This window comes from Protopterus annectens, chromosome 8.part0 (assembly GCF_019279795.1).
Source record: "Protopterus annectens isolate FY-2018-M chromosome 8.part0, PAN1.0, whole genome shotgun sequence".
NCBI lineage: Eukaryota > Metazoa > Chordata > Ceratodontiformes > Protopteridae > Protopterus > Protopterus annectens.
In genome coordinates, this window is record NC_056741.1 from 1,300,315,976 (window position 1) to 1,300,342,434 (window position 26,459).

General features: G+C 39.8%; 1 protein-coding gene across 1 annotated transcript in view; it reads right to left on the bottom strand.

The window, feature by feature from the left end:
* Positions 1–26,459, bottom strand: part of LOC122809370 (TIR domain containing adaptor protein) — a 300,348-nt gene that overhangs the window by 59,965 nt on the left and 213,924 nt on the right. The window contains exon 3 of the mRNA XM_044080816.1: positions 10,346–10,873. Coding sequence (XP_043936751.1) covers positions 10,346–10,873 — 528 coding nt within the window. The remainder of the gene's footprint in view (positions 1–10,345; positions 10,874–26,459) is intronic.

The following is a 26,459-nucleotide window of genomic DNA, read 5'->3' on the forward strand; positions in this document are numbered from 1 at the left end:
AGCAAAGAAAAAGCTAAGAGGGCCTGAAAGAAATCAACTAGAAAAGGTGAGGAGAAAGCACAGGCTTGGAAGAGTCCTGCAGTTGTTGTTCAGCAAAAGCAGTTCAAGCTCCAGCTGTGGTGCAAGACATGGTGCAAGACATGGCTTACAGTAATCTAGTTAAAAAATAAGTCAAAATTTGCTTAGAGCTGATTAAAATAAACAAAATATTGAAGGAGTATATTAACTCAAATAAAAAAAGGCTGGAAAAACTGAAAGTAGCATCAAACAGATATTCAGATGTCCTGATAAAACTCCAAAAATAAAATCAAAGGGTAAAAGGAAAAGCAGGCTGGCTGAGTATGACATTGTACAACATGAGTGGTTTCAAAAAGATACTAGAATTAGAGCACATAGTATGTATGGAAAATCTGAGATTTTCTGCTGTACCAGAGAAACTAGAAGGAACAGACTGCATTAATTTTATGAAGGCACAGATAAGCAACTGGACTGGTATTCCACATCAGGAACTGTTAACTGATAAGGCACAGTCTGTATATGCTCCAAATCAGGCCATGAGAATTAACCAAGACTTGTATTAGTAAAGATGCAAACTTACCAGCAGAAAGAGTTGATCTTGACAAAGCTGTGGCAAAAGGACAAATTATTACAAGTTGGAGACAGTAGAGTGTTTGTGGAAAACGATTATTCACTGTACACCAGCCAGAAGAGAAACACATTTATTCCAGCAATGAGGGAATGCTGACAGGCAGGTGTGAGATTCAAGCTGCTATATCCAGTTGTCTTCAGAATATTTGTTCCTGGAGGATCAAGGTCATTTTTTTGATGCAGAAGAGGCTAAGGAGGAAATTCAATAGTTTGTCCAACAAAAAGCGAGCCCCCATGCAGAACAGGACTCCACTCTTTATTCTTTGATAATAAAGCACGTACAGAGACTTTGTCAGAGAAACCTTTTCCACTGTTCCAAAGGAAAATGCTTGAGAGACAGAGAAAAACACAGGAGTTAACTAGAAGAATTGGGAGTACCTTGGAAATGAACCAGAGTCTAGAGTTGAGACATAGAAATGAACAGGAAGCAGACTAGCAACACAGAAATTGGAGAATAAATGTGAGAGTGCAAAATATTGATCACATTTGTGAAATACGGCTGTATAAGAAAAAATGGAAAAGGGGACTTTTGTTAACTTTTTCAAACTTGTGAGGAACTGAAAGCATTTGTCTTCCTTCATGTCATTAATGTTTGGAAGGGGAGGGGAAGAGGAAGGAAAAAGATAACTAAGTTAAACAAGTTCTGTTCTTAATAGTATTTTAATGAAACTTTTTATGATACAAATTGCATGTTTTACAGTAAACATTATTTCATGTATGTAATAGCAATACTAAACAGATACCTTTTTCTTTTTCTCTTCTTTTTTACCATTAAGAAATGCAGTAATTAGAATGCAAAAAGGAAAAAAAAAACTAGACAAAGGCATGTTTAAGCTAACAGGCTGCAATCTTGGGTTGTTGAGGTGGGGGATGTGGATGGGGTGCAGACGTACACAAATCAAAACATATGCAGAGGTGATATGTTTTCTCTTGCTTTTGCATAGATGAATGTCGGGATAAAGATCCTTGGCTTAATCTAAAAACAGGTGGAAATAAGTAAATCAGAGAGCACTGAATAAAATGAAAAATTTCCTATAGCAATAAATGCTTCAGCTTGTCTTTAGAAGCCTGCAGCTGAGTACTACATTTTTATTACGTTTCCATGGAGGCAAGCTGATAATAGGGCAATTAAAATCCAGAATACTGGTTTCTTCAAGGCTAAAAGTTAATGTTTTCTGAAAGCATGCAAGTTGTTTTTCACATCTGGGAGGGTAATAAAGATAAAAAAAGAACCCACATCAATTAGCAGAAGCAGAGGCAATAACATGCATCTTAGCATGGATAACCTCAATTTTTAAGTTAATTCCTGTGTTTCCAGCTATTTCCTATTAGGAGGGTTAAACTTCAATATTTGAAATGTACATAATTTTGTGTGTTTGTATTTTAAGTTAACAGGTTATTGGGGTATTCTGGGGATGTTTTTTGAGGGTTTTCATTAAAATAAAATATCTTGCAAAATACGACATAGGTTCCAATGTTGATAAGAAAAAAAAACTGTATAAAGGATTAACTTACCTAACATTAGTGGGTGCATGTATCATAAAAGCTGTAAATGGACATTTAAAAAGCTGTCATATATAATAGGTGGGAATAATGACTTCTAATCATACTGGAGATCCTTTCCATATTATCTTGAAACGTGAATGATCTCACAGGTATAGACAAAAAGAAAAAAAATAATTATATAAGAAATTCAGAGTGCAAATAGCAATGCTACAGGAGACACATTTGGAAAGAAACGAGCGTGTAAATTTGATAAAGAAGGGATTTCAGGATGAATATTCAGCAAATATCAGGGACCAAGGAAAAGAAGTGTACTTACATTAATTGCTAGAGGAGCTCCAGTAGTGATAGAAAAGGGAATAAGGATAATTACGGTATATTTGTGGAGCAAGGGGCTACTGGCAAGGAAGGAGCGTTAGGCTGACTTACTTATATTCCACCTAAAACTGCTATTATGGAGTGTAAAAATGGGAGAAATAATCAGCATTCAGCAGGGAATATTACTTATAGACAGGGATTGGAATTTGATTTGCAAAATTAAGGATGCATCTGTGGGGGGGGGCTAGAAGGAAAAATATAACAAAACGGTAGATTTCTGAACATATTTATAAAAATATTTGGTACTGAATACATGAATTCAGTAGTAGGAAATCAGAATTTACATATTATTCACCAAGGTACAATAACTGGGCTAGGCTAGACTGACATTATATTTCACAGGAACATGATAATTTAATTGAAAACTTTGTCACACATCCAATAATTATTTCAGATCATACACCAATAATTAATGATAAAAATTCAGGGTAATAAAGTAAAGATGAGACACTGGTGCTTCCTCACCTACCTGTTAAAAAGAGAAGAATTTAAGGAACAGGTAGTGAAAATTACCCTGGGGTTATTAAGGAAGATAGAAAGTACTCCAGAAGTTACAGCTAGTGAGTCAGATAAAATGAAAGTGAAGATTAAAAAACAGGGTAAAAATAAAAGAAAAACAGCTATGGTAAAGAAGTAATAACAGTTATTTAGTGGGGCTGACAAAGGTTAATGTATTACTGAATAGGGGGAATCTCACAAAACAAGTAGAGGCACAATTGCAGAATGCTAAAGAGAAAATAAGGGACTACCCAGATAATATGCATGAGTTTAGAAAGATTGCTGTTAAACAACTGCCTTTTTTTTGATAATAACTCTAGAGCACAAAAACTTCTGGCACAGTACAACAGAAAGTAGAATGGGTTGTTGCCAAGCATACGGATCTTATAACAAGAAATTAACCAGAGATCCTATAGAAGTATTAGAGATATTTTGGAAATTTTAAGAAAATTTTTATCAATCAGAGAAGTGGGGAAATCAAGACAATGGACATATGGAATATATATGGAATACTTAAATATGCCAAGGTTAGAAACTCAGCAATTAACAGCTAAGACAGGAGGAGATGAGATGAAAATGGTTCTGTATAACCAATTTGCAGGAAAGCTATGGTGACTGTAATACCTAAGGATGGTAAAAACCAAAAGGATCCAGCTTCATATAATCCCATTTCAGTTTTAAACCATGATTACAAAGTGTTTATGTCTATAATGGCTGAAAGAATGGGAAATTTTTTGCTAAAACTGACAGACATGGATCAATGTGGGTTTGTGGAGGGAAGGCAAACATTCAACAACATTAATAAAACAATAATGATCCAGAGAGAAACAGAATAAAATAACATTGTTGCTCTTAGGTCTTGATGCAGAGAAAGCATTTGACAGAGTAAGCTGGGATTTTATAAGTAGGGCAATTGAAGCATTTGCATTTCTTGATACAGTGATAAAATAAAGTCTAATTAGAAGGATATATGAGGGACCAGATGCAAAAATCAAAATGGGAGGGTTCCTCTCTAATAAATTGTGTCTGAACAGAGAAACCAGGTAGGGGTGTCATTGTTCCCCTTTCTTATTTGCATTACATTTAGAATCACTGGGAAAGAAAATATGGGACTCAAAAATTCAAGGATATAATCGGTATGGTATTGAAGAAAAGTTGGCTTTATTTGCAGATGATATTATTTTGTACTTGATGGAACCAATTTGTGGGGATATAAAATTAATCAAGATAAAATTGATATAGCTGTAAACTATGTACCCACACACAAACTGGTTCAATGATACCCATATTTATGGGGATATGATAAAATTAAGTATTTAGGAGTTTGGGTTAAAAAGAAATCTGTTACGGCAGCTAAGGATATAGGGGAAGTGGCTAAAGATAATACAAAAACTGAGAAAGTGGAAGCTCTTGCCTATTGAAATATACAGCAAAATACATTTTTTTACTCCTTTGGGTTTTACTCATAGGTCAGGAATATTTTCATTAACAACAGGAGAAGTTGTGGATAGAAATTAATAAAGAGTTGAAGGATTTTATCTGAGGGGAAGAGGGCAAGAGTCAAGAGGGATAATGTGGTCCTCCCAATAGATTAAGGAGGTGTAGGATTACCTGATTTGAAGGGTATTTTAGAGGTGCATAGTTAAGGCTCTTATACACAAGTAGAAAGGGATAATGATAAAGCAGGGGAGGGGGTAATCCAAAAAATATGGAAACAGTGGGATTTTGGACACAGATCCTTAAGGAGAATAACAGTTATGCAGAAGTAGCAGAAAGTACACTAAACTAAGCCAACATTAGAATGGAGAAAGCAGATTCTGCTGATAGGGATGACTGCAATTAGGGGTAAACAGAATGGGCAAGAGAGTGCTGGAATTTACTGGAGGAAGCTGGCAAAGGAACCAAGATACTGGGAACAAATAATTAGAGAGGGAAAGGTAATAGAAAGGGAAGAGGCCAAGAAGACATTTGGACTGCAGACTAGAGACTGCCTTCCCTATCAGGGTTTAATATCATGAGTATAGGCAAAATTAAAGAAAGTTTTCACCAGCAGTAGATATTTTCCACAAAGAAATCACCCCCAAGGAAAAAAAGCCCCAAGTTAAAAACAGTGGTTCTTAACAGGAAACTCCTAATATTGTGAAAATATGCTGTGTTTCTAGAAGGGGAATTACCACTTCTAGTCATAAAATAAAATATATAAATATTTTCTTAAATTAGCAATCATTTCTAAGCAGAACGGTTTCCCTGTGGGAATATAACTGCAAGAAATTAAGCTTAAAACCAAGTGCTGCTTCCTCTAGATGTGGCAAGAAAGTACTTAAGTTTTCTACATGCTGAGTGTTATGTCCCTTCAAGGGGCCAGCCAATCAGCAGTCAGAGTGTAGTTGTGGGAGAGAGTCAGAGCATTATGAAGCTGGCTAGTTGCTGTACCCTAGGCAGGATACAACCCATATATCCAAAATGCTACTGCAACAGTGAGAATGATGAACATTTACAAAAAAGCATCATTAAGCTAGTTCAAAGGGCTTTATGCATGAAGGATTACACCAAACCACTACCAGTTAAAGGAAATGCTTCATGGGTGGGAAGACCAGAACTGAAGATGCATGAATGGTAAGCTGCAGTCAGTTACTTCAGGGGTTTTTACTGATATTTTGGAATCAGTACCTAAGGAGTTCATGGATGAGTACAAAAGTATATTCTTCACCATGCATGTCTTGACAGCATTTTGTGGTACATTTTTAGCAATGCAGGAGAGTAATTCAAAAGGAATCTCTAAAGTGTGGCCAGAGATGAATGTCAAGGTGACAAATGGTAGGTCCTCTGCATTCTAGTGGCAAAATTCAGGATAGACCTAGATGGAAGTGTTCACTTAGTATGACTGTGTACACTACAGTAGGATATTACTTCATGTGCAACAGAATTTGTGGGAAGGAATAATTTTTCTGTCACAAGCAAGGTATCCTCTTAAGAATTTGTTGGTGTGAGGTAATATTACATGTAATAGTGCAGGCATTATGCTTGCATACAAAAAAGTTAAAAAAAATAATCACTCCATTCATTTTACAAAAGGACAGTATCTCAGACACACACACACACACACACCATTTCCGGGATGAATGTGATGTTTTTGACTTTTCATGTGGAACAAGTGAATGTTTCCCTAGAACTGTGCAAATATTATGGTGTGTTACAAGGGGGTATGCCTTTTAATACACCCATACCTCTTATTTTGCCAGTCTTGCAGGATGTGTTTAATGCTGTCTGTAATAATCCTGACTCTCTCTCTGTCACACACACACAGACACACACACACACACACACACACACACACACACACACACACACACACACACACACACGCACACACACACACACACACACACACACACACACACTGTATGTGTGTTAGGCACATTTTGATGTGATTAAAGCATTAAGGAGCTGGCAGTCCAAGATACAGTGGATATAAAAAGTGTACACACCCATGTTAAAATACCAGGTTTTTGTGACACTAAAAAAATGAAACCACAATAAATCATTTCAAAACTTTCCCTACCTTTAATGTGACCTATAACCTGTACAATTCAACTGAAAAACAAACAAATATGTTGGGGGAAAAATATAAAAAATAAAAAATGTACAATAAGCTGGTTGCATAAGTGTGCACACCCTTAAACTAATACTTTGTTGAAACACCTTTTGATTTAATTACAGCATTTAGTCGTCTTGGGTACACACCTGTCATCAATTAAAGAGACTCTGATTAACCCCAAATAAAGTTTAACTGTCCTAGTAGGATTTTCCTGACAATGACTCAGTTGCCTGCTATAGCAAAAGCCATGGTTCGCAGAGAGCTTACAAAGCATTAAACGGATCTCACTATCAGTAAGGAGAAGGGTACAAAAAATTTCCACAGCATTGGATATACCATGGAACACAATGAAGACAGTCATCAAAAAGTGGAGAAAATATTGGGCAACAGTGACATTGCAAAGAACTGGACGACCCTCTAAAACTGATGAAAAGACAAGACGAAAACTAGTCAGGGAGCCTGCCAAGAGACCTACACCAACACTGAAGGAGCTGTAGAAATTTTTAGCAAGTACTGGTTGTGTACTACGTATGACAACAATCTCCCGTATTCTCCATATGTCTGGACTATGGGGTAGGGTTGCAAGACAGAAGCCTTTTCTTACACAGAAAAACATCCAGGCCCGGCTAAAATTTTTTAAACAATACATCAAGTCTCCCAAAAGAATGTGGGAAAATGTGTTATGGTCTGATGAGACCAAGGTTGAAGTTTTTGGCCACAATTCCAAAAAGTACATTTAGTGCAAAAACAACACTTCGCATCACCAAAAGAACACCATCCCCACTGTGAAGCATGGTGGTGGCAGTATCATGCTTTGGGATTGCTTTTCTTCAGCTGGAACTGGGGCTTTAGTCAAGGTGGAGGGAATTATGAACAGTTCCAAATACCAGTCACTTCTAGCACAAAACGTTCAGGTGTCTGCTAGAAAGATGAAGAGGAATTTCACCTTTCAACACGACAATGACCCCAAGCATACATCCAAATCAACAAAAGAATGGTTTCACCAGAAGAAAATTAAAGTTTTGGAATGGCCCAGCCAGAGCCCAGACCTAAATCCAATAGAAAATCTGTGCAGTGACCTGAAGAGGGCTGTGCACAAGAGATGCCCTCGCAATCTGACAGATTTGGAGTGCTTTTTCAAGAAAGCGTGGGCAAATATTGCCAAATCAAGATGTGCCATGCTGACAGACTCCTACCCAAGAAGACTGAATGCTGTAATTAAATCAAAAGGTGCTTCAACAAAGTGTTAAAGGGTGTGCAGACTTATGCAACCAGCTTATTGTATGTTTTTTTTCCCCTAACAGATTTGTTTGTTTTTCAATTGAATTGTACAGGTTATAGGTCAAATTAAAGGTGGGAAAAGTTTTGAAATTATTTACTGTGGTCTCCATTTTTTATATCACAAAAACCTGGCATTTAACAGGGGTGTGTACATTTTTTATATCCACTGAATATAAACCACATTTGCAATCGTATTTCTTAAACCTACTGTTATTTTACCTGCAGGCCAGAAATAACAATGTGGCTTACTAATTGTATATTCACTTATTAAGCTATTTTGAACAATGATATAGTATCATAATGAGAGGAAAAACATGGGGTTTGACTCAATAAGATAAGTCGTTCAACAGATGGACAATAGACGGATCTACCGGGTATAGAGAGGCATCAGCTAAGGGAATAGCTCAAGCTATAACAGATGCAGGGAGACCACTAGATAATATTATGTTAAAACTAGGGAGAAATTTCTGTTAAATACCATGTTGGTGCAGCTGAAACAAATAACCACATTTGAACTGAAGACAGTGTTACAGCTGTGATGCTAACTCATCACAATTTTAGAATGATGGCAGCAGATTCATTTGGCATGGTTAGAAATCATTCCAAGGATTACTGGAGCGAAGCAAAGGCATCAAGTGCCGTATTGAATGATAAGAGGAAATCATTCCAAGGATTACTGGAGCGAAGCAAAGGCATCAAGTGCCGTATTGAATGATAAGAGGAATTTGACTGGGTTTATGAAAAGAGCTATGACAGAAGAGAAGAGTGGTTAGAGCAATGTCCAACATCAAGATGTAAAGCAAAATTTCTAGCAGATTTGAGGGTAGGCATGGAGGTAGACATTGACATACCCGATTAGAAGAAGGGAGTGCATCACTCTTTTCTGGTGGTGGAAGTCAAGACTGAAAAGGTCAAGAAAGGAAGTACATGAAGCAGTACAAATGAATCTATAACAAACAATAACTGCCCCATGGAAGCATCCAAGCCAGACATTAAGTATTCATGTCAAGATAGTAAGGCAGCTTATGCAATGAATGAAACTTGTTGACAGTGGTGCCTGCAAGTTTCAATGCAGGGTAAATGAGACTGCCCTTCTTCCAGTCATGGCTTCTACACATTATTTATTTATTACAGTTTGATGACCAGGATAGTTCACTGGGCCTGGAAGAGCCCATTTTCAGTGGAGGCCTGGGGAGAAAAGCTCCACAAGATATAGACAATTTGATATTAGTTATACAAAAGTAAATAAAGTAGTAGAACAGTGAAAAATACAGAGATAATACACAATTTGTTAAACACATAACATTTCTAATCCTAGGTAATGACTTACAAAAGTGAGATTCATGTTGTCTAAACATATTGAAAGTACAGGCATTTCAGATGGAAAAGAAAACATGGAAGTAAAACATTTATGTACAGATAAAAAAAAAAAAAGCTTTTTTTTTGGAAGTTAGAAATATGAGGAGAGGAGAAGAAGGTGAAGTGGGAAACATAAAAAGTGGTATATAGTGGAGAAAGGGAGTTGGTTGGAGGAAGTTTATGAGGTACAGGGTAGGAAAGGAAGTAGTGATAGAAGGTTGAGGTATACAGTGCATGGGAGATGGTGTTAAATAGTTGATGTGATAGGGGTACAGGAACATTCCCACTTTGAAAGGAAGTGAGATTGGAGGAGAGTTTTGAAGTTTGAGTGGCACTGAGTATTTCGAAGGGTGGTAGGGACAGAATTCCAGAGTTTAGCCAGGGAGCAGGATAATACTAGGTGGCCAGGAGGTACATCTGTATAAAATAACTAAGTCTAGTCTCAACAGAACAGCAAAAGAAAATTCCTTGTGGACCACATGTACATTTTATTGGATCAATACCAAGTCTGTAGAGATGCAATTACTTTTGCCTGTGGTTGCCTCAGAATTTTCCTTTGTTGTTGTTCTATACAAATATATTCTGGCCTGATTTGTCTAAATGGTTCAATAAACATATGACTATAGCTTTTTGCTTCCATCACTGCAAGACACATTACTATTGCTTTAGTGGGAGGACAATGTCCAGGTGGGACAATATCTGCTCCTGGACAATGAGTTTAAGTAGAGTGTAAGTCATATCATTTCTCTAATGTTTCTAAACATTAAGCAACAGAAATTAAAAAAAAAAAGAAAATTTTTCACACAATATACATAAATATGTATATAATCAACTTTCTATCAGCAGTTATCCTGCACAACAATAATGTTTCTGGACAAAATACAGCAAAACAAATATAAATATTCTCAATGCTTTATGGTACAGTACAGACACAGATTATCTTGATAGAAAATAAAATCAAGGAGTATTATTACTGCAAGTCATTTACCTCACTGTAAAAGGGTTTTACCAGTACATCATCATGGCATCTGTACAGAATACCAAAATAAAGGATATTTAAAAAGCATTGTATTCACTTACAATATGTTATGGTCTTTTTGACTTTTGCAAAACCACCATCTTGGTCCATGGTTGTATCAGTATAATAAATAAACCGCAGCTCTTCAGGGTACTGATTACGGGATAAGTTTCTCACCAAAGGAATTGTCCGGCCATTAGGTAAGGGTGATTCTGACAAAGCTTGGTGCATCTGGTACTTGCACCAGGGATCATTAAGAAAGGAGGCAGTTATCACCATTACCCAGCAGTGGCTATTTCTCACTGCCTCGCTTAACTCAGTACAAATAGCACTCCCTGGCGAAGAGTCCCGTAACTGCAAGAAACAGCGAAATCTTTCTGGTGTGCTTTCCAGGTAGGAAACCAGTTCCTTCACATAGCTAATATCTTCTTCGCTGTGGCAGATCAGCACATCATAGTCTTTGCTCCACCTAATGCTTCCATTTATAGCCACAGACAATGATGAAGTGGTCTGAGGCGAAGTACCTGTCTTCGTATGTTCAGTCTTACAAGTCCCTTTCTTTGTTTTTTCAAAAAAACTTTTGATCCAACCTGAAAAACAATGTCACAAAAGTAAACTATAAGATATGGATTAAAGACAATTTACCTATGTGATTAAAATACAGGTAAGTACACATCACTCAAATGAAAACATTAACGTATTTGTTTACATTTTACGGATATTTTATGTTGCAAAGATATGCAACAAAAGTAAGGCCATTTTCACATGCATTCGGTTATGGGTACAACAGCAAGGAAATACTAACAGAATAAAATATAGTGAACAAGAGAGTGGATAAGTGAGTAACAAAAAATATTAGCTAATATCCATGATAATTACATAAGAAAATGCAAAATACAATAAACAACAGTGACTGCAAATCAATAAAAGTATATGCCAAGGTGGTGGTAATAGATATTAGCATTGTTAATGTTACAGTCAGAGATAAAGAAAACCAAAAGCAATAAAAAATGACTGCAGTAGTGGGGAATGTTAGTAACAGTAAACAGTTTTGTAATGGATGAAGTTGCTTTGTAAAAAGGATATTCAGCAATTTAATTTTAGAAGGATGCTGACTAAAATTACAGTACAGGTCAGGTGTTAACATGACTCAAAATTATAAATTATACACAGGAAATAAAGCTACATATGTTTTAAAGCATCCTGCTGGAAATGCCTTGGCCTTGAAATAGCAAATTTAGCACAATTCAGCTTGACATCACACTGCAAATACCAATCTGCACGGTCCCACTGCTGTAGACAACATAAAGTTTTTGGAATTTTATGGAAGATGCAGGTTAGTTTCTGTTATTGGACTTTCACTATATTATCTAAAGAAATAAATCTGCAGTCATACCTGTCAACCTGGAAACATCAAAAATCTGGACAAGGCCCATGAAAAATAGGTACAAATCTGTACACTGATTAACATAAAATTTGCATATATAATTATGTAACACCATCCACTCCAATGGAATTGTAGGATACCAACCTTCAAATGCAAACTGAAGAACAGACAACCAAAATATGGCACCAGAGTCCCCCTGCAGCCATTCCAATGTCCCATTACTTGGCTATTTCACCTCATTTATCATAAACACTATTGTGCATACTGCTTTACTTCTAAAATGATTACTTGGATTTTATTTTTACATTTTATAGCACAATACACAAACATGAATAGGTATCTGCTAAATAAAAAGCAATACTGTCTCACAATGAAAATAGACTTGGCATTAAAACTTCTCTGCCCTTGAAGCTCACATTCATTGAAACAGCATTGAAACCCACACCATATCTAAAGAAAATGCATCTGGCACAGTGGTGGATATAGATTACTTTTGGGCTGTTTACAAATCATAGGCCCTTTACACACAAAACAAGAAACATAAATGTTTCTTTGATACACCTTCCTGACTTTATTAAATTATATTACACAGACACACACACACACACACACACACACACACACACATAAGGATGTGAACTCTGAAACTCAAATGTATGTCATTATTTAGTGACTTTATTTTTTTAGTGATTAGCCAGAAAACCTCAAACCTGGGCATCCCACAAAAACCTGAACAGTTGAGAGGTATGAATGGTCATATTTTAGCTATAATGAAATCCAATTTTATTTCGAATGACCTGCACTGACATCCTGGCACATTGTCCTCTTTTCTGGGCATCTGCATTATTTTTTAGGTTTTATTAAAGTCTTGTAGCATCACACAGCAGACCTTCAAGAAGACATTCTCTTTTCTCAGGAAAGTCTAGAAACTGGAACTCTGGTTGGCTGTCATGTTTAATGCCTGAGTCAGAAAGCAAACTATGTCTCCTGCTGCTTTTTTCAGCAAAGAATTTGTTAATTATATTGACATTGTGTATCGAAATGCATGAGAGAATCACAGATTTTCAGATCTGAAAGTATGATTTAACTGATATTACTGCTTATTGTGTGTTTACTTTTGCCTTTCCGGTGCAGTTCCATCTAAAGTACTCCAAACTAAAATCACAAGCTGGTGACATAAACAAGGTACTTTTGTAAAACTGCCACCTTCCATAAACAGATTACAGTTTTTCTAATAACAGATGGTCCCTAATAAATTATAGTTTAGTATGCTGGATTTCTAGGATGAAACCACTCTTGTTCATAGATTCATAGGTCAGTTCACAGTTGAGTTTATTTAATCTAAAATGCTAAAATTGTGTAACTGCCTTTGATCTGAAGCTTTATTACACTAAAGCAAAGCAACACTATTTCCAAGTACAATACAGAAATATATCAAGAAAGCTAAAAAGTTAAATTTTACTAAAGCCATTTTCACCTTTGCATTAGTTTATGATTAAGCCAAAGTAATACAGCCTAAATGAGTAGTCCAACTACTGTAATTTGTTTGCATCATGACCAAAACAAACTGTAAGAAAAAATAAACATTTGCATGCCATCTTATATTTGTGCTCCACTAATGATTTAGTAATGTGTTCAGATATGATCAACCAAGCTGTCATCAAAAGATTTTGCTGGAAAAAAGGGTTGGACTTTCAAATGGAATCACACATGTAACTGTTTGCCAGGTTGATTACTTCATTAATTAACAACTAGACTACTGACTCCAAGATGGCAGTTTTCTAGAAAATTTAACTTTATGCAGTAGGTTAAACAGAAGGACACTAAATAATGCAACATCACAAACACTAAATACTGAATTAATGTCAGCTTTAACTGTCTCAGTTGCCTAGCTATGCTTAATGGATGTAGTAAAGAACATTTCAGTTCACTGACTTAATTAGTCAGGATACACATATTAAGTGTTTAGGCTTGGTGATTTTTTACCCTACAGGCATATCATATCTCTGACACTACACTGCACCACAGTGTGCTAATTGATACGTTATGACATTTGCAAGAAAGCTTACTCATGCAGTAGTTGCACCTATGAATACTCAGTGTAGCATTGCCCTTTTTTTGTTTTTTTACGCACGCGTGCACACACACACACACACACACACACACACACACACACACACACCCTCTTCATTCTGAGCAAAAGATCTTCACATAAGCGCATTCTGAGCAAACAAAAGATATTCTACCTTCACAGAATAATAAGCATCCTCAACTCCAGCAAAAGATCTTCGATTGCTGTCGCGCCTTGCAGATAGAGCCAATTCCAACCACCCATTTGAATAACTTGCTCACACTCATCACGGGGAACCACTTGCAAATGCAACTTAATTGAATAACTGTTGCTAAAGCGCTCATAACCCATTCGCAGAGTCGCACATCATAACTGGTTCCAATCCGCTCGCACAGATCACTAACTGTTTCCATAGCGCTAAAGCGCTTGTTTGAATAAACCGCTCAAACTCGCAGATCACAAGGAATGAATACCAGCCAGAAATGTGCATTTGGAGCTCTTGTGCTCAATTCCGACAGGCTGGTAGCCCTGACGGAGCTGACGTCATCGCGCACGTGATGACGTCAGCTCAAAATAAAAAACGAGGAAAAATTAAAAGTAAAATACAAGTTAAAGCTGAGAAAAAGTCGGAAATGGAGGGGTGCCACTCGGGAATCGTGGCAACCCAGTATTTGGACCCCAAAACTCAGTAAAATCCGAGTTATTCAGTACGGTTGGGGAGGTATGTCTGCAGTCTTCCTCTCACTTGATTCTTGAATTTTTTCTGAAAGAAGTTTGAGATTAATGATTCACTGTACTTCTTTAATGAGCAGTCACTAAAGATGTACGAAATGTACAACACAATAAACTAAAACAGGAAACAAAAAATCTGTGGTAAACAAATTTAGAAGGAAAAATATGAAGTCAGTCTTCAATGTTGAATTGCATCTGTCACTCATCAACGCACTGATTTTAAATGGGGTTGTTGGACATGATGACTCTGCCAATGTTTTCACTGGGTACATTACGTGTATCTGTCTCTTTAAATGTATTCTAGTTTTTGAAAATGAAATTATTTTTAAAAGCTGAGTGCCATCAGGCAGGATCACTGAGAATATAACCGAGTATTCTGGCAACACAAAGGTCTATCTCAACAAAGGAATACAGCCCTAAGCTGGTAAGACTGTTTTTTTTTTTTAACAAGAAGAGCAGGAAGGGGTACATTTCAAGCTGAATAGCGAGGAACACGTTACAAAAAACATTGATTCCATCTGCCCGGTAACATGTGACAAGGGAAACTACAGTGTACATGACAAGGGTTATCTAAAACGATATCCTGAATTCTGGAACTATTTTATGGCACTAAAATGAAATTATAACACCTTTTTATACACCTTAGATTATCAGAAGGACTACCTCACTGTATGTATTTTTAGTTTGCTATACATGGAAGTATCATTGGTTGTGCCTTAGAGTATAAATTCCTTCAAACTCCTGCTTCAACTTGAATGTGTCATTTTACCTTCATAGCTCCAAAGCTATATAACAATTCATGCAAATGTTTTATGAATAAAATCCTGTGTCTCCTTCACCTACCAGTATCAAGAAGTTATGTACTCACCATAACGTTCGATGTTTGTAGTCCATCTCACCTCACATTCTTACCTGCGTGTTCGGAGCTGAATATCAGCTCCGACTTGGCCAAACTTTTCTAGCTTGAAGTCTTTCTATTGGCTGGGCTAAGATGGTATCCCATGCTGCATTGCTCCATATCCCCAGATCTAGTTTGCTGCGAACACCAACATTCATACCTCATGCATAACAACACCCAAGGAAAGAAGAATAAACGAAAAGTGAAGGGAACTCTGAAAACCAGACCTAACCTCCAGATCCTCCAGGAAGGGGGAAGGTAAGAAAGAATGTGAGGCGAGATGGACTACATACATTGAACGTGATGGTGAGTACATAACTTCTTGATGTTATGTAGTCCAATCTCACCTACATTCTTACCCGTGGGACAGCGTCCCCAGCACCTAAATCCTGGGAGGCTCAGAGGAAGATACTCCTGAGTACTGTGGAACCAAAGGAAGACCTGCCCCTAGATACCACGTCCAATTTGCAATGAGTAACAAAGGTGTAAGGAGATGCCCAGGTAGCTGCAGCATAAATATCTTTTGTGTTCTTGTAAAAAAAAAAGTTTCTGTCTTTTGCACACAGTGCAGACTAGAGAGGTTGTCGACTGCAACTGAGCTGCAAAATATAAGTATCTTGATTTTTTGATTATTTTTACAGATTACTGTTTTTACAATTTAATATATATAAAGCACTTTGTCTATTCAGTATCTTCACAAATCCTTATCTGTTTAAAAACTTTCATTTGTCTCTGTAGTGCTTGCTGTCTTGTAGGCTATTGTGTAAACTGAAACATCTCCTCTGTGTAATTATCTCTTGGCTAGTGGGGGCTGGTTCTTTTGTGTTCTTGTAAAAAAAAAAAGTTTCTGTCTTTTGCACACAGTGCAGACTAGAGAGGTTGTTGACTGCAACTGAGCTACAAAATATAAGTATCTTGATTTTTTTTTATTATTTTTACAGATTACTGTTTTTACAATTTAATATATATAAAGCACTTTGTCTATTCAGTATCTTCACAAATCCTTATCTGTTTAAAACTTTCATTTGTCTCTGTAGTGCTTGCTGTCTTGTAGGCTATTGTGTAAACTGAAACATCTCCTCTGTGTAATTATCTCTTGGCTAGTTGGGGCTGGTTCTTTTGTGTTCTTGTAAAAAAGTTTCTGTCTTTTGCACACAGTGCAGACTAGAGAGGTTGTTGACTGCAACTGAGCTACAAAATATAAGTATCTTGATTTTTTTTATTATTTTTACAGATTACTGTTTTTACAATTTAATATATATAAAGCACTTTGTCTATTCAGTATCTTCACAAATCCTTATCTGTTTAAAAACTTTCATTTGTCTCTGTAGTGCTTGCTGTCTTGTAGGCTATTTTGTCCCACCCTCCCTGCCTGTTGGTGTCTTGCTCTTATACTTGGTGGCTTTGCAGTTGCCCACCCCTACTGTGACACACCTCCCAGTCTAGTGTCATTAGCTCATTCTTACAGAGAAGAACATTTGATAAGGCCTTCTGTTCCTTTCTTTTTTCAAAAAAAAAAAAAAAACTTTTTTTTTTTCTCTTTCGCCTGAACCTTCTTGTGTTCTGACTGTCCTTCTCAAACATTTTGGAAATATACAGTATATTTCAGAGCATTTGTTATAACTGTATTTGCTATAACTGATTTAAGTATTTTTTTCTGGCTTTTTGATTATTTACTGCTTAGCGACTGCATTTTAGCCTGTTTATACAGCTCTGCATTCTATTTAAACTGTTTTTGTGTTGATTAACTGTTTTGCACTTTTAAAAAGTTAGTTGTTGCTTAATTTTACCTGTAGGCTAACACACTCAAGTGCGCTAGCCACTTAAAAGCATTTACTGTCTGGTTTTCCTCTGTTTTCTGCAAAAAAAAAAAAAAAATCTTGTTTTCCCGCCTTACTGAACTAGAATAGTCCAGTCTTCAGAGTTTGCTGATCTCTGGGCTTTGTCTTGGTTCCTGTGCTATTCCATATCCTTATTTGGATAAAAGGAAGCGTCTTTGTTCACCAGTGGGAGTGGGGAGCACTGAGCGGCCTATTTGTCCCTAGAGGAGTGGCTCCAGCCAGAAACTTGTAGTCTATTGGCCATTTTGGGTCAATTCCTAGCTCTTTTCAGCCCCCTGTAATAAAGCCCGCTTCAGCTCGCTTTTTCGCTTGTATTCAACTCAACACAGCTCCTCTTGGTGTCCTGCAGAGTTCTACAAGCAGCAGAGAGCAAAAGAGTGACTTTTTCCGGATTTAAGTATTTTTTTCTGGCTTTTTGATTATTTACTGCTTAGCGACTGCTTTTTCGCCTGTTCATACAGCTCTGCATTCTATTTAAACTGTTTTTTGTGTTGATTAACTGTTTTGCACTTTTAAAAAAGGTATTTGTTGCTTAATTTTACCTGTAGGCTAACACACTCAAGTGCGCTAGCCGTTTAAAAGCATTTACTGTCTGTTTTTCCTCTGTTTTCTGCAAAAAAAAAAAAAAAAAAAAAAAAAAAAATCTTGTTTTCCCGCCTTACTGAACTAGAACAGTCCAGTCTTCAGAGTTTGCTGATCTCTGGGCTTTGGCTTGGTTCCTGTGCTATTCCATATCCTTATTTGGATAAAGGGAAGCTTCTTTGTTCACCAGTGGGAGTGGGGAGCACTGAGCGGCCTATTTGTCCCTAGAGCAGTGGTTCCAGCCAGAAACTTGTAGTCTATTGGCCATTTTGGGTCAATTCCTAGCTCTTTTCAACCCCCTGCTATAAAGCCCGCTTTAGCGTGCTTTTGAAGCCGGAGTTGCCCATAGAGCACCATCGGGCAGCCGGTTAAACAAGGTTAAACTATTTCTGGCTCCGTAAAGTCTGCTTTTCAATTTTTCCCTTAGAACTTCTCTACTTGCAATCTAAATAGTCTATTCTCTATCTCAAAAGCTCAGCACTTGCTCCTAAAGCATTTTTATATAGGTAAAGATCAGCACTTGCTCCTAAAGCATTTTTATATAGGTAAAGTACTTGTATACTAAACAAAGTACTACATTACCCTAGAATCCCCTTGAGTACCCATTTCCCTATAGGTCCCTTCTGACTCAGTTACACAGCAAACTTTTTCACTTTTTCTAGCATGTCGAAGGGTCAGTTGCTAGCGTCCTCTCCTGTTCAGCTGGTGAATCTGGGCATCTTGAGGCAATGTTACAATTGCCTCATGTACACAGACAACCCACTCCTTCTCCCACAAAACACAAATACATGTGAGAGATGCAACTATATAGCCAAACTGGAGGCTGAGCTCTCTCAACTCAGGACTGGCAAGACCAGAAAGGAGGAGAAGGAAACCACGCACACCACAAACCCAGTTTCACATAGAACTATCACAAGTGCAAAACAAACACATAAACACACAAAGACATACTCGGAGGCACTGATCAAAAATCTACCAAAACTACAGAGGCCTCCAAAGCAGACACCCAAGCAACTGCCACCTCAAGACATAAGACATGCAACACATAGTTCTCAAAGTCAGTGTGCTAAACAGTCACAGCCCTTAAGGCCAAACACAATGCCAGACACACTTGTTATAGGTGACTCCATAGTCAGACACACTGACGTCCCACTCACCAGACTGAACAAGGAAAAGATCACAGTAAGCTGCCTGTCAGGCGCTAGAATCCACCACATAACACAAGCACTCAGGTCACTCCACAGCAAGTACAAGTATGACTCAGTCATTGTCCATGCCGGTGTGAACGACCTGAGACGTACCTCCCTGGACTACATGAAAAGAGACATAGAGGAGCTCTCAGATTATGTAGCCCAGGCCAGTATGACCCTGACCCTGAGCAGTATCCTACCCTCACCAAGAATGATGCCACAATACAGAGACAAAATGATCAGCTTTAATAATTGGCTTAATTACTGGTGTCATTCTAAGGGGATCCAATGTCTGTCTGCCTGGGATGACATGCTTGACAAGCCACGCTGCTTCGCAAGGGACGGCTTGCACCTGTCACCCTGGGCTTCCGGATATTGGCAAAGGCTCTTGCCACCCCATAGTGCCTTTTTAGGCAAGGCTCAAATGATAAACCTACCGCCTAGAAAACAAAAATGGAGAAAAACTAAGGGTAATACTGCTCAATGCCAGAAGTCTAAACCTCAAGATGCACGCCTCGAAGCCCTCCTCAGTATGGAGAACATCGATGTCTGTGCTGTGACTGAAACCTGGTTCAAGGCTCCTGAGAGCACCCCAGCACTATCAGGTTATACCTCATATCATCGTTTCCCGCCCCAAAATCCGGACCGAACCACAAAAGGAGGGGAGTATCCATATTCATAAAGGATACCCACACCTCCAGGTTAGTGGCAACGCACGAAGCATCGGAGACCATCCAGGTGCAATTAACCATAGGTAAAACTGCCCTACAGTTTGTAACGTGCTACAGACCACCTTCTCAAACTCAGGAAACCCACACAGCCTTCCTGAAGACATTGGAGAGTATGAATGTCTCTCCAAACACCATCATATTGGGTGACTTCAACTACCCAAACATAGACTGGGAACATTACTCAAGCCCCAACACCCTAGCCCAAAGGTTCCTTGAGTTCATAAACTCAAATGCTATGGAACAACTAGTCACCATTCCCACAAGAGGAGAAAATATACTAGACCTGATCATCACAAACATGGGGACAAAATGCTCCACACCGGAAGTATATCCCTCATTGGTGAGATCAGACCATAAATTAATCTCACTGGAGATCCACATCCCGCCCCCACCCCAGCAAAAAGACCACAGTGAAGAACTTCTCAAAAGCAAACTTCACACTTCTTAAGACTGGAGTGGTATCCTTCAAGGCCCCCGAGCCAGTGGAAACCACAACCCACACTGCTGAAACCCTTACAAATGCCTTCTACAAGCACCTCCAGGAATGTATGGATCAAGCAATCCCTAATAAAATCAAGACCCTTTCCACCAAAGGCAGGCGCCGGTCTGGTGGACTCCAGCCATAAACAAACTCTACAACAAGAGGAGAAAGCTACTACATGACAGAGCAAAATCCCTAAATGGGAAGGCATCTCTGATCAATACTAGCAAAAAACTACGATCACTCATAAAATCATCCAAGGCCAACTTTGAGAGAAAAATCGCTAATGACACAAAAGACAATCATAAAGCCTTCTTTAGCTATGTTAGAAACCTGGGTGGAAACTCCCAGATATGCTCAGAATTAGTCCAAAATGATAAAAAATCACTGAACCCACAGACATTGCCAACATACTGGCAGACAGGTTCAGTGCAAATTTCTCCCTCCCTCCCCCAAAAGGAGAAATATCTATCCCACCAGAGTCTAGCCTCCCAAACATCTCAGATGCCCAGGTGAGAGCTGCTCTCTCTAAAGCAAAAAACACAGCATCAATGGGACCGGACGGTGTCCCCGGCTGTGTGCTACACGAACTCAATGAGGAACTAAACCCACACATAAGGCTGCTGTTTAATCTTAGCCTTACTACAGGATACGCACCCAAAGAATGGCGACGGCAACTGTGGTCCCACTCCACAAAGGCGGTGCTTCTACGGACCCTGGAAATTACCGCCCCATACGCTTGACGAGCCTTGTCTGCAAAGCTATGGAGAGGATCATAATGGATCTCATAAATAAAGACATTGGGGACCTACAGACACTGGATCCTACCCAATTTGGCTTTGTCAAGGGCAGATCCTGCCTCTTGAACTTGGTCGACTTTTTCGAAACAGTCACTAAGGCCATTGATGAGGGTAAGGCAGTTCACACAGCCTACCTTGACCTAGCAAAAGCGTTCGACACAATACCCCACTCGGGCATCATAGAAAAGCTCACCAGCTTAGATGTAAACCCATATGTCACAAGATGGGTTGCAAACTGGCTCAAGGACAGAACACACAGGGTTAGAGTTGCTGGTGCCATGTCAGACCCTAAGCCGGTCACGAGTGGTGTCCCACAGGGCTCAGTCCTGGGCCCCCTCTTGTTCGGCATTTATTTTTCTGAAGTGCAGGCAAACATAGGGGGATTGTGGCTGACAAAATTTGCAGATGACTGCAAACTGGGCACCATAATTGACACTCCATCAGACACAGACATCCTCCAGAAAGGTCTCATAGAAATGGATAACTGGTGCCAGAGCCATGGCCTTAAGCTAAATGCCAAAAAATGTATAGTCATACCCTTTGGGAAAAACAAGGTAACCCCTAATTACCACATAGGTGGTAATCCATTAAACACGGAAGAAGTTATCAGGGACCTGGGGACCCACGTTGACAGTAACCTCTCTTTTGACACTCACATTGCCAAAGTGGTTAGGAAGACCTTCTACATTGCCCACCTGATCATGAAGGGATTCACATCCAGATCAGGAGAGGTCATTGTACCCTGTACTCTTCACTTATCAGACCAATGATTGAGTACAACGCCCCATTCGAATGTACCTTACCCGACACCTGCAGCAGTTGGAAAGACCCCAAAAGTTCCTCACCAAAAGGATAAAGGGGCTCAAACATATGTCATACGATGCCCGACTGAAAAAACTCCAGCTCTATTCAGTCGCATACCGTCTGCTCAGAGGTGATCTGTGCCTGACATACAAGGCCATGTCCAACCCGGAATTAATGGACATGCTCCACCTCAAAAAATCCAAATCCACCAGAGCCACGAGAGCAAGAGACTTAAACCTCAACACGGATATAAACAGGATGTGCTGGAGGGACAGATTCATCACCCAGAGACTCCCTACACTATGGAACAGAATCCCAGTCCATGTGAGGCAGAGCCCCTCACTGACTCTGTTCAAGAGAAATCTTGACGAGTGGATGGGAGATCGTAGGTTTACCCCGGGAATCATCTCTGTATCACTGCTGGACAGAGGCACAGCAAACTAATGGGTATAGTATTCTCATCCTAAGGGGTGGTGAAAGCCACACACACTCTGGCTAGGCTTATAAATGCCCTAGGGCAGATAGCCTAGTATGAACCTATGAACCTATAGACAATCTGGCTTGATAGGCTGTAGATGTAGATACAGCCCGAGTAGAGTGAGCCTTGACTGGAAACAGAAGGACTTTACCCCCGAAGAATAAATGAAAGAGATGCAATTGGATATCCACCTGGATAGGGTGATTTTGGAGACAGAAGACCCAATTCTGTTTTCCGAAAAGGAAACAAACAGCTGATCAGATTTTCGGAGATCTTTGGTTCTGTGCAGATAAAAACGTAACTGTCTGTGTACATCCAACTGATGAAATTTAAATTCTGCCCTGTTTGAAAACTGGGGAAAAACACTGGCAACTCAATAGATTGATTAAGATTAGATATGGACGCCACTTTAGAAAGAAAGGTAGGGTTTGGTCTAAGAGAAACCCTGTCCTTATGAAAGATCAAGTATGGGGGTTTGACAGAGAGAGCTTGAATCTCTGAGACGCGTCTGGCTGATGTGATAGCTACTAAAAAGGCAGTCTTCCAGGTCAAGAATTTTAAGTCACAAGTAGCTGCAGGCTCAAAGGGTGGTGAAGTAAGAGCCTGCAGAACAAAATTTAAATCCCAAGGCATGATAGGTTCCGAGACAGGGGGACAGAGTAACAGAGTGCCCTTCAGGAAAGCCTTATAGAGTCTGTGAGCCATCAGACTAGGCTCATTAGCAACATGAAAGTTAGAAATCGCTGCCAGTTGGACTTTAATGGTGGCGGACGCTGAGCCCTGATGAAAAAGCATGGACAAGAACTCCAAGACAGAAGCAATTGGGGCTGTGTAAGGGTCAATCCCTTGGGTATGAGCCCAAATAGAGAATCTCTTCCATTTGCTGGAATAAATCTTCCTAGTAGAGGGCTTATGAGAGGAAGATAAAATATGAGCTGCCTCAGGTGAAAAGTGATGAAGCCTAACTAATGACGGAAGTGGCGTAGCCAGGCTGTCAATTGGAGGGTCCGCAGAGAGGGATGGAGCTGCCCTGACGTGAGTCAGTAAATCTGGTTGTGGGTCCAGAGTCCAAGGTGTGTCCACGATGTGGGGATGGAGAAAGGGGACCCAAACTTGACGAGGGCAGTGTGGAGCAATCAGAATCATTCTGCTTCCCAAGGATTGCGCTTTCTGAATCACTTTTGACAGCAAGGGAAATGGAGAGAAAGCATATAGCAGACCGGAGGGCCAATCGCGCGTCCATGGGTGACTCCCCCGGGGGGTTGGGGGGTCAACGTGAAGTAGCTGCTGCATTTGGCATTGAGGGGGCTGGCAAAAAGGTCACAGCAAGGCTGACCCCATCTGCTGAAGATCCGTTCTGCAACTAGACGGTTCAGGGACCACTCATAAGGCATCAGAATAGCTCTGCTTAGCCTGTCTGTGATCACAATGGACTTCCCCGGAATGTGTGTTGCCACCAGAAACCGTTGGGAAGATACTGCCCATTGCCACACTCGCATGGTCTCTCTGCACAGGGGGTATGGCTTGGTTCCTCCCTGTTTATTCAGATGCCATACCACTGACATATTGTCCAAGTGGACTGCAATAGTCCCGAGAGGCAGAAAAGTACAGTTTTGTACCTACCATAAATGTAGATGTCCGATAGGTATGCATCTGCAGTCATAACATATGGGTTGTCCTGCCTCAGGCAGCCCTTCGGTCGGCCGGATTCCAAAGTCTGGGTCTGGCCTCGGCTGATGTCGCTCTTGCTCCGACGTCAGAACGTCTGGGGTATAAAAGCATCAGCCGACGCCATCTTCCTCAGTTTTTCTTGCCCCAGATGCCAGGTGCCCTCTAAGAAGGCTAAATTTGGAGAACATGCCAAAAAATTGCAAAAATATATATACATATATATATAAATATACAAACAAATACACCATAACAAATTCCCCCAGCTAGCTAATAGAGGGGTAAGCACCCTAGGAATACCACAGAGGGGAAGGAGGGAGGGTAAACCTGACGGCAGATGCATACCTATCGGACATCTACATTTATGGTAGGTACAAAACTGTACTATCTCCTTCAAGGATGCATCTGCAGTCATAACATATGGGTAGAATACCATAGCCAATCTGGGGGTGGAGGTACTAAGAAAATGATGGTGTAGTTAGGAGACCCTGCAGGACTGCAGTAGCAAAGCCTGCTCTGGATCTGGAGTATAAGGGTAAATTGTAATGCTTGGCAAAAGTATGCACGGAGCTCCAGGTAGCAGCTTCCAAAATGTCCTTGGTAGCCACCCCTCTTAGGAAGGCTGTAGTGGTGGCTGTGGCTCTCGTGGAATGAGGCCTAATATTCACAGGAACAGTCTTTCCATGAAAGGAGTAGCAAAAGCGGATGCAATTTTCTATCCATTTTGAGATTGTCTGTTTGGAAATTGTTTTTCCTTGTGTCCCAGCAGCATATGCTACAAACAGTTGGTCAGTCTTTCTATAACTTTTAGTTCTGTCCAAGTAGTAGCGTAATTGTCTATGGATATCCAGAGTGTGCAGAAGTTTCTCCCCTTTATTTTGTGGATTTGGGAAGAAAGTAGGCAAATGAATTGCCTGGTTCAAGGATACTCTAGATACCACCTTTGGCATAAAGGTTGGGTTGGTTCTTAATGAGAGTCTGTCCTGATGAAAGATAAGAAATGGCTGCACTGCCATTAATGCTTGTAACTCAGATACTCTTCTTGCTGAAGTTATGGCCAGAAGGAATGCAGTTTTCCAGGATAGAAACTGTGGATCTGCCGATGCTGCTGGTTCAAATGGAGGAAGTGTTAGTTTTTCCAGCACAAAGTTAAGGTCCCAAGTAGGTAAAGGTGGTCTCCTTGGAGGATTGATGTTTTTGATTCCTCTGAGAAATTGCCTTAAGAGGGGATGCGAAAAGACAGGAGGATTTACATTGTATTCTGCTGAAATTGCTGAGGCATGTATTTTAATGGAAGAATAAGACTGGCCATCGTGGAACAATTCTGCTAAGTATTCAAGTATATGTGCCATGTTCATCACTGTCACATCAAGGCCTTTTGTTGTGTTCCAACGGAGAAATCTTTTCCATTTAGCTGAGTATGCCTTCCTTGTGGAAGGGCGGCGAGCTTCCATAATAATGTCCTTTACCCTCTGGGATAAGCCGTCCTGGGAAGGAGTCATGGTATTCTCCAGGCAGTTAGCTGCAAGGTCTTTAAGTTGGGATGCAGGATTTTGTAATTGTTCTGCGTCAGAAGAAGAGGCCATAATGGGAGAGGCCACGGTTTCGTCTGTGATAAGCTCTTCAACAGTGGGTACCAATGCTGCCTTGGCCAGTCTGGGGCTATCAGAATCACTTTTGGCTGTTCTGCCCTGATCTTCAGTAAAACCTTGGACATTAATGGGATTGGTGGGAAAGCATAGACTTTATGGGCTTTCCAGCTGAATGAGAGAGAGTCCACCTTCCATGCTTGTGGATGGTATGTCCTTGTGCAAAAAATTTTCAGCTGATGATTGTGGGGTGAGGCGAACAGATCTATCTCGGGCCTTCCCCATGCCTGTGTTATGATTAAGAAGATGTCTGGGTGCAGCATCCATTCGTGTGCATCCATGGTAGTTCTGCTTAAGCTGTCTGCCAGAGTATTGTCTTTCACTGGCACGAACTGGGCCTGTAGTTGTATATTTAGTTTTAAACAAAGATCCCATAGATTCATAGCCAGTCTGCATAGAGGGTAGGAATGCGTGCCTCCTTGCTTGTTTATGTACCACATAACTGTGGTGTTGTCTGTCCTTATTAGCAGGTGGCCTTGTTGAAGGAAAGGTTTGAAAGCCTCGATTGCATGCATCACTGCCAGCATTTCCTTTTGGTTTATGTGCATTTGCATCTGCCCTTGAGACCATAGGCCTTGGATACATTTGTCCTCCATGTGTGCTCCCCAACCTCGGTCTGAAGCGTCCGTGGTGATGGTTTGGTTTGCTTTTGGTTTCAAGAAAGGCAACCCTCGGTTGGTCTGGCAGGCTAGAGCCCACCACAGGAACTCCTTCTGAAGGCAAGGTATGATTGGAATCAGGGTTTCTAAGCTGTGACTGTGCTGAATGCATACACTCCTTAGGTACCATTGCAATCTTCTCATATGTAGCCTGGCTTGTGGGATTAGTATTATGCAGGATGCCATGAAACCCAGGGCCTGCAGG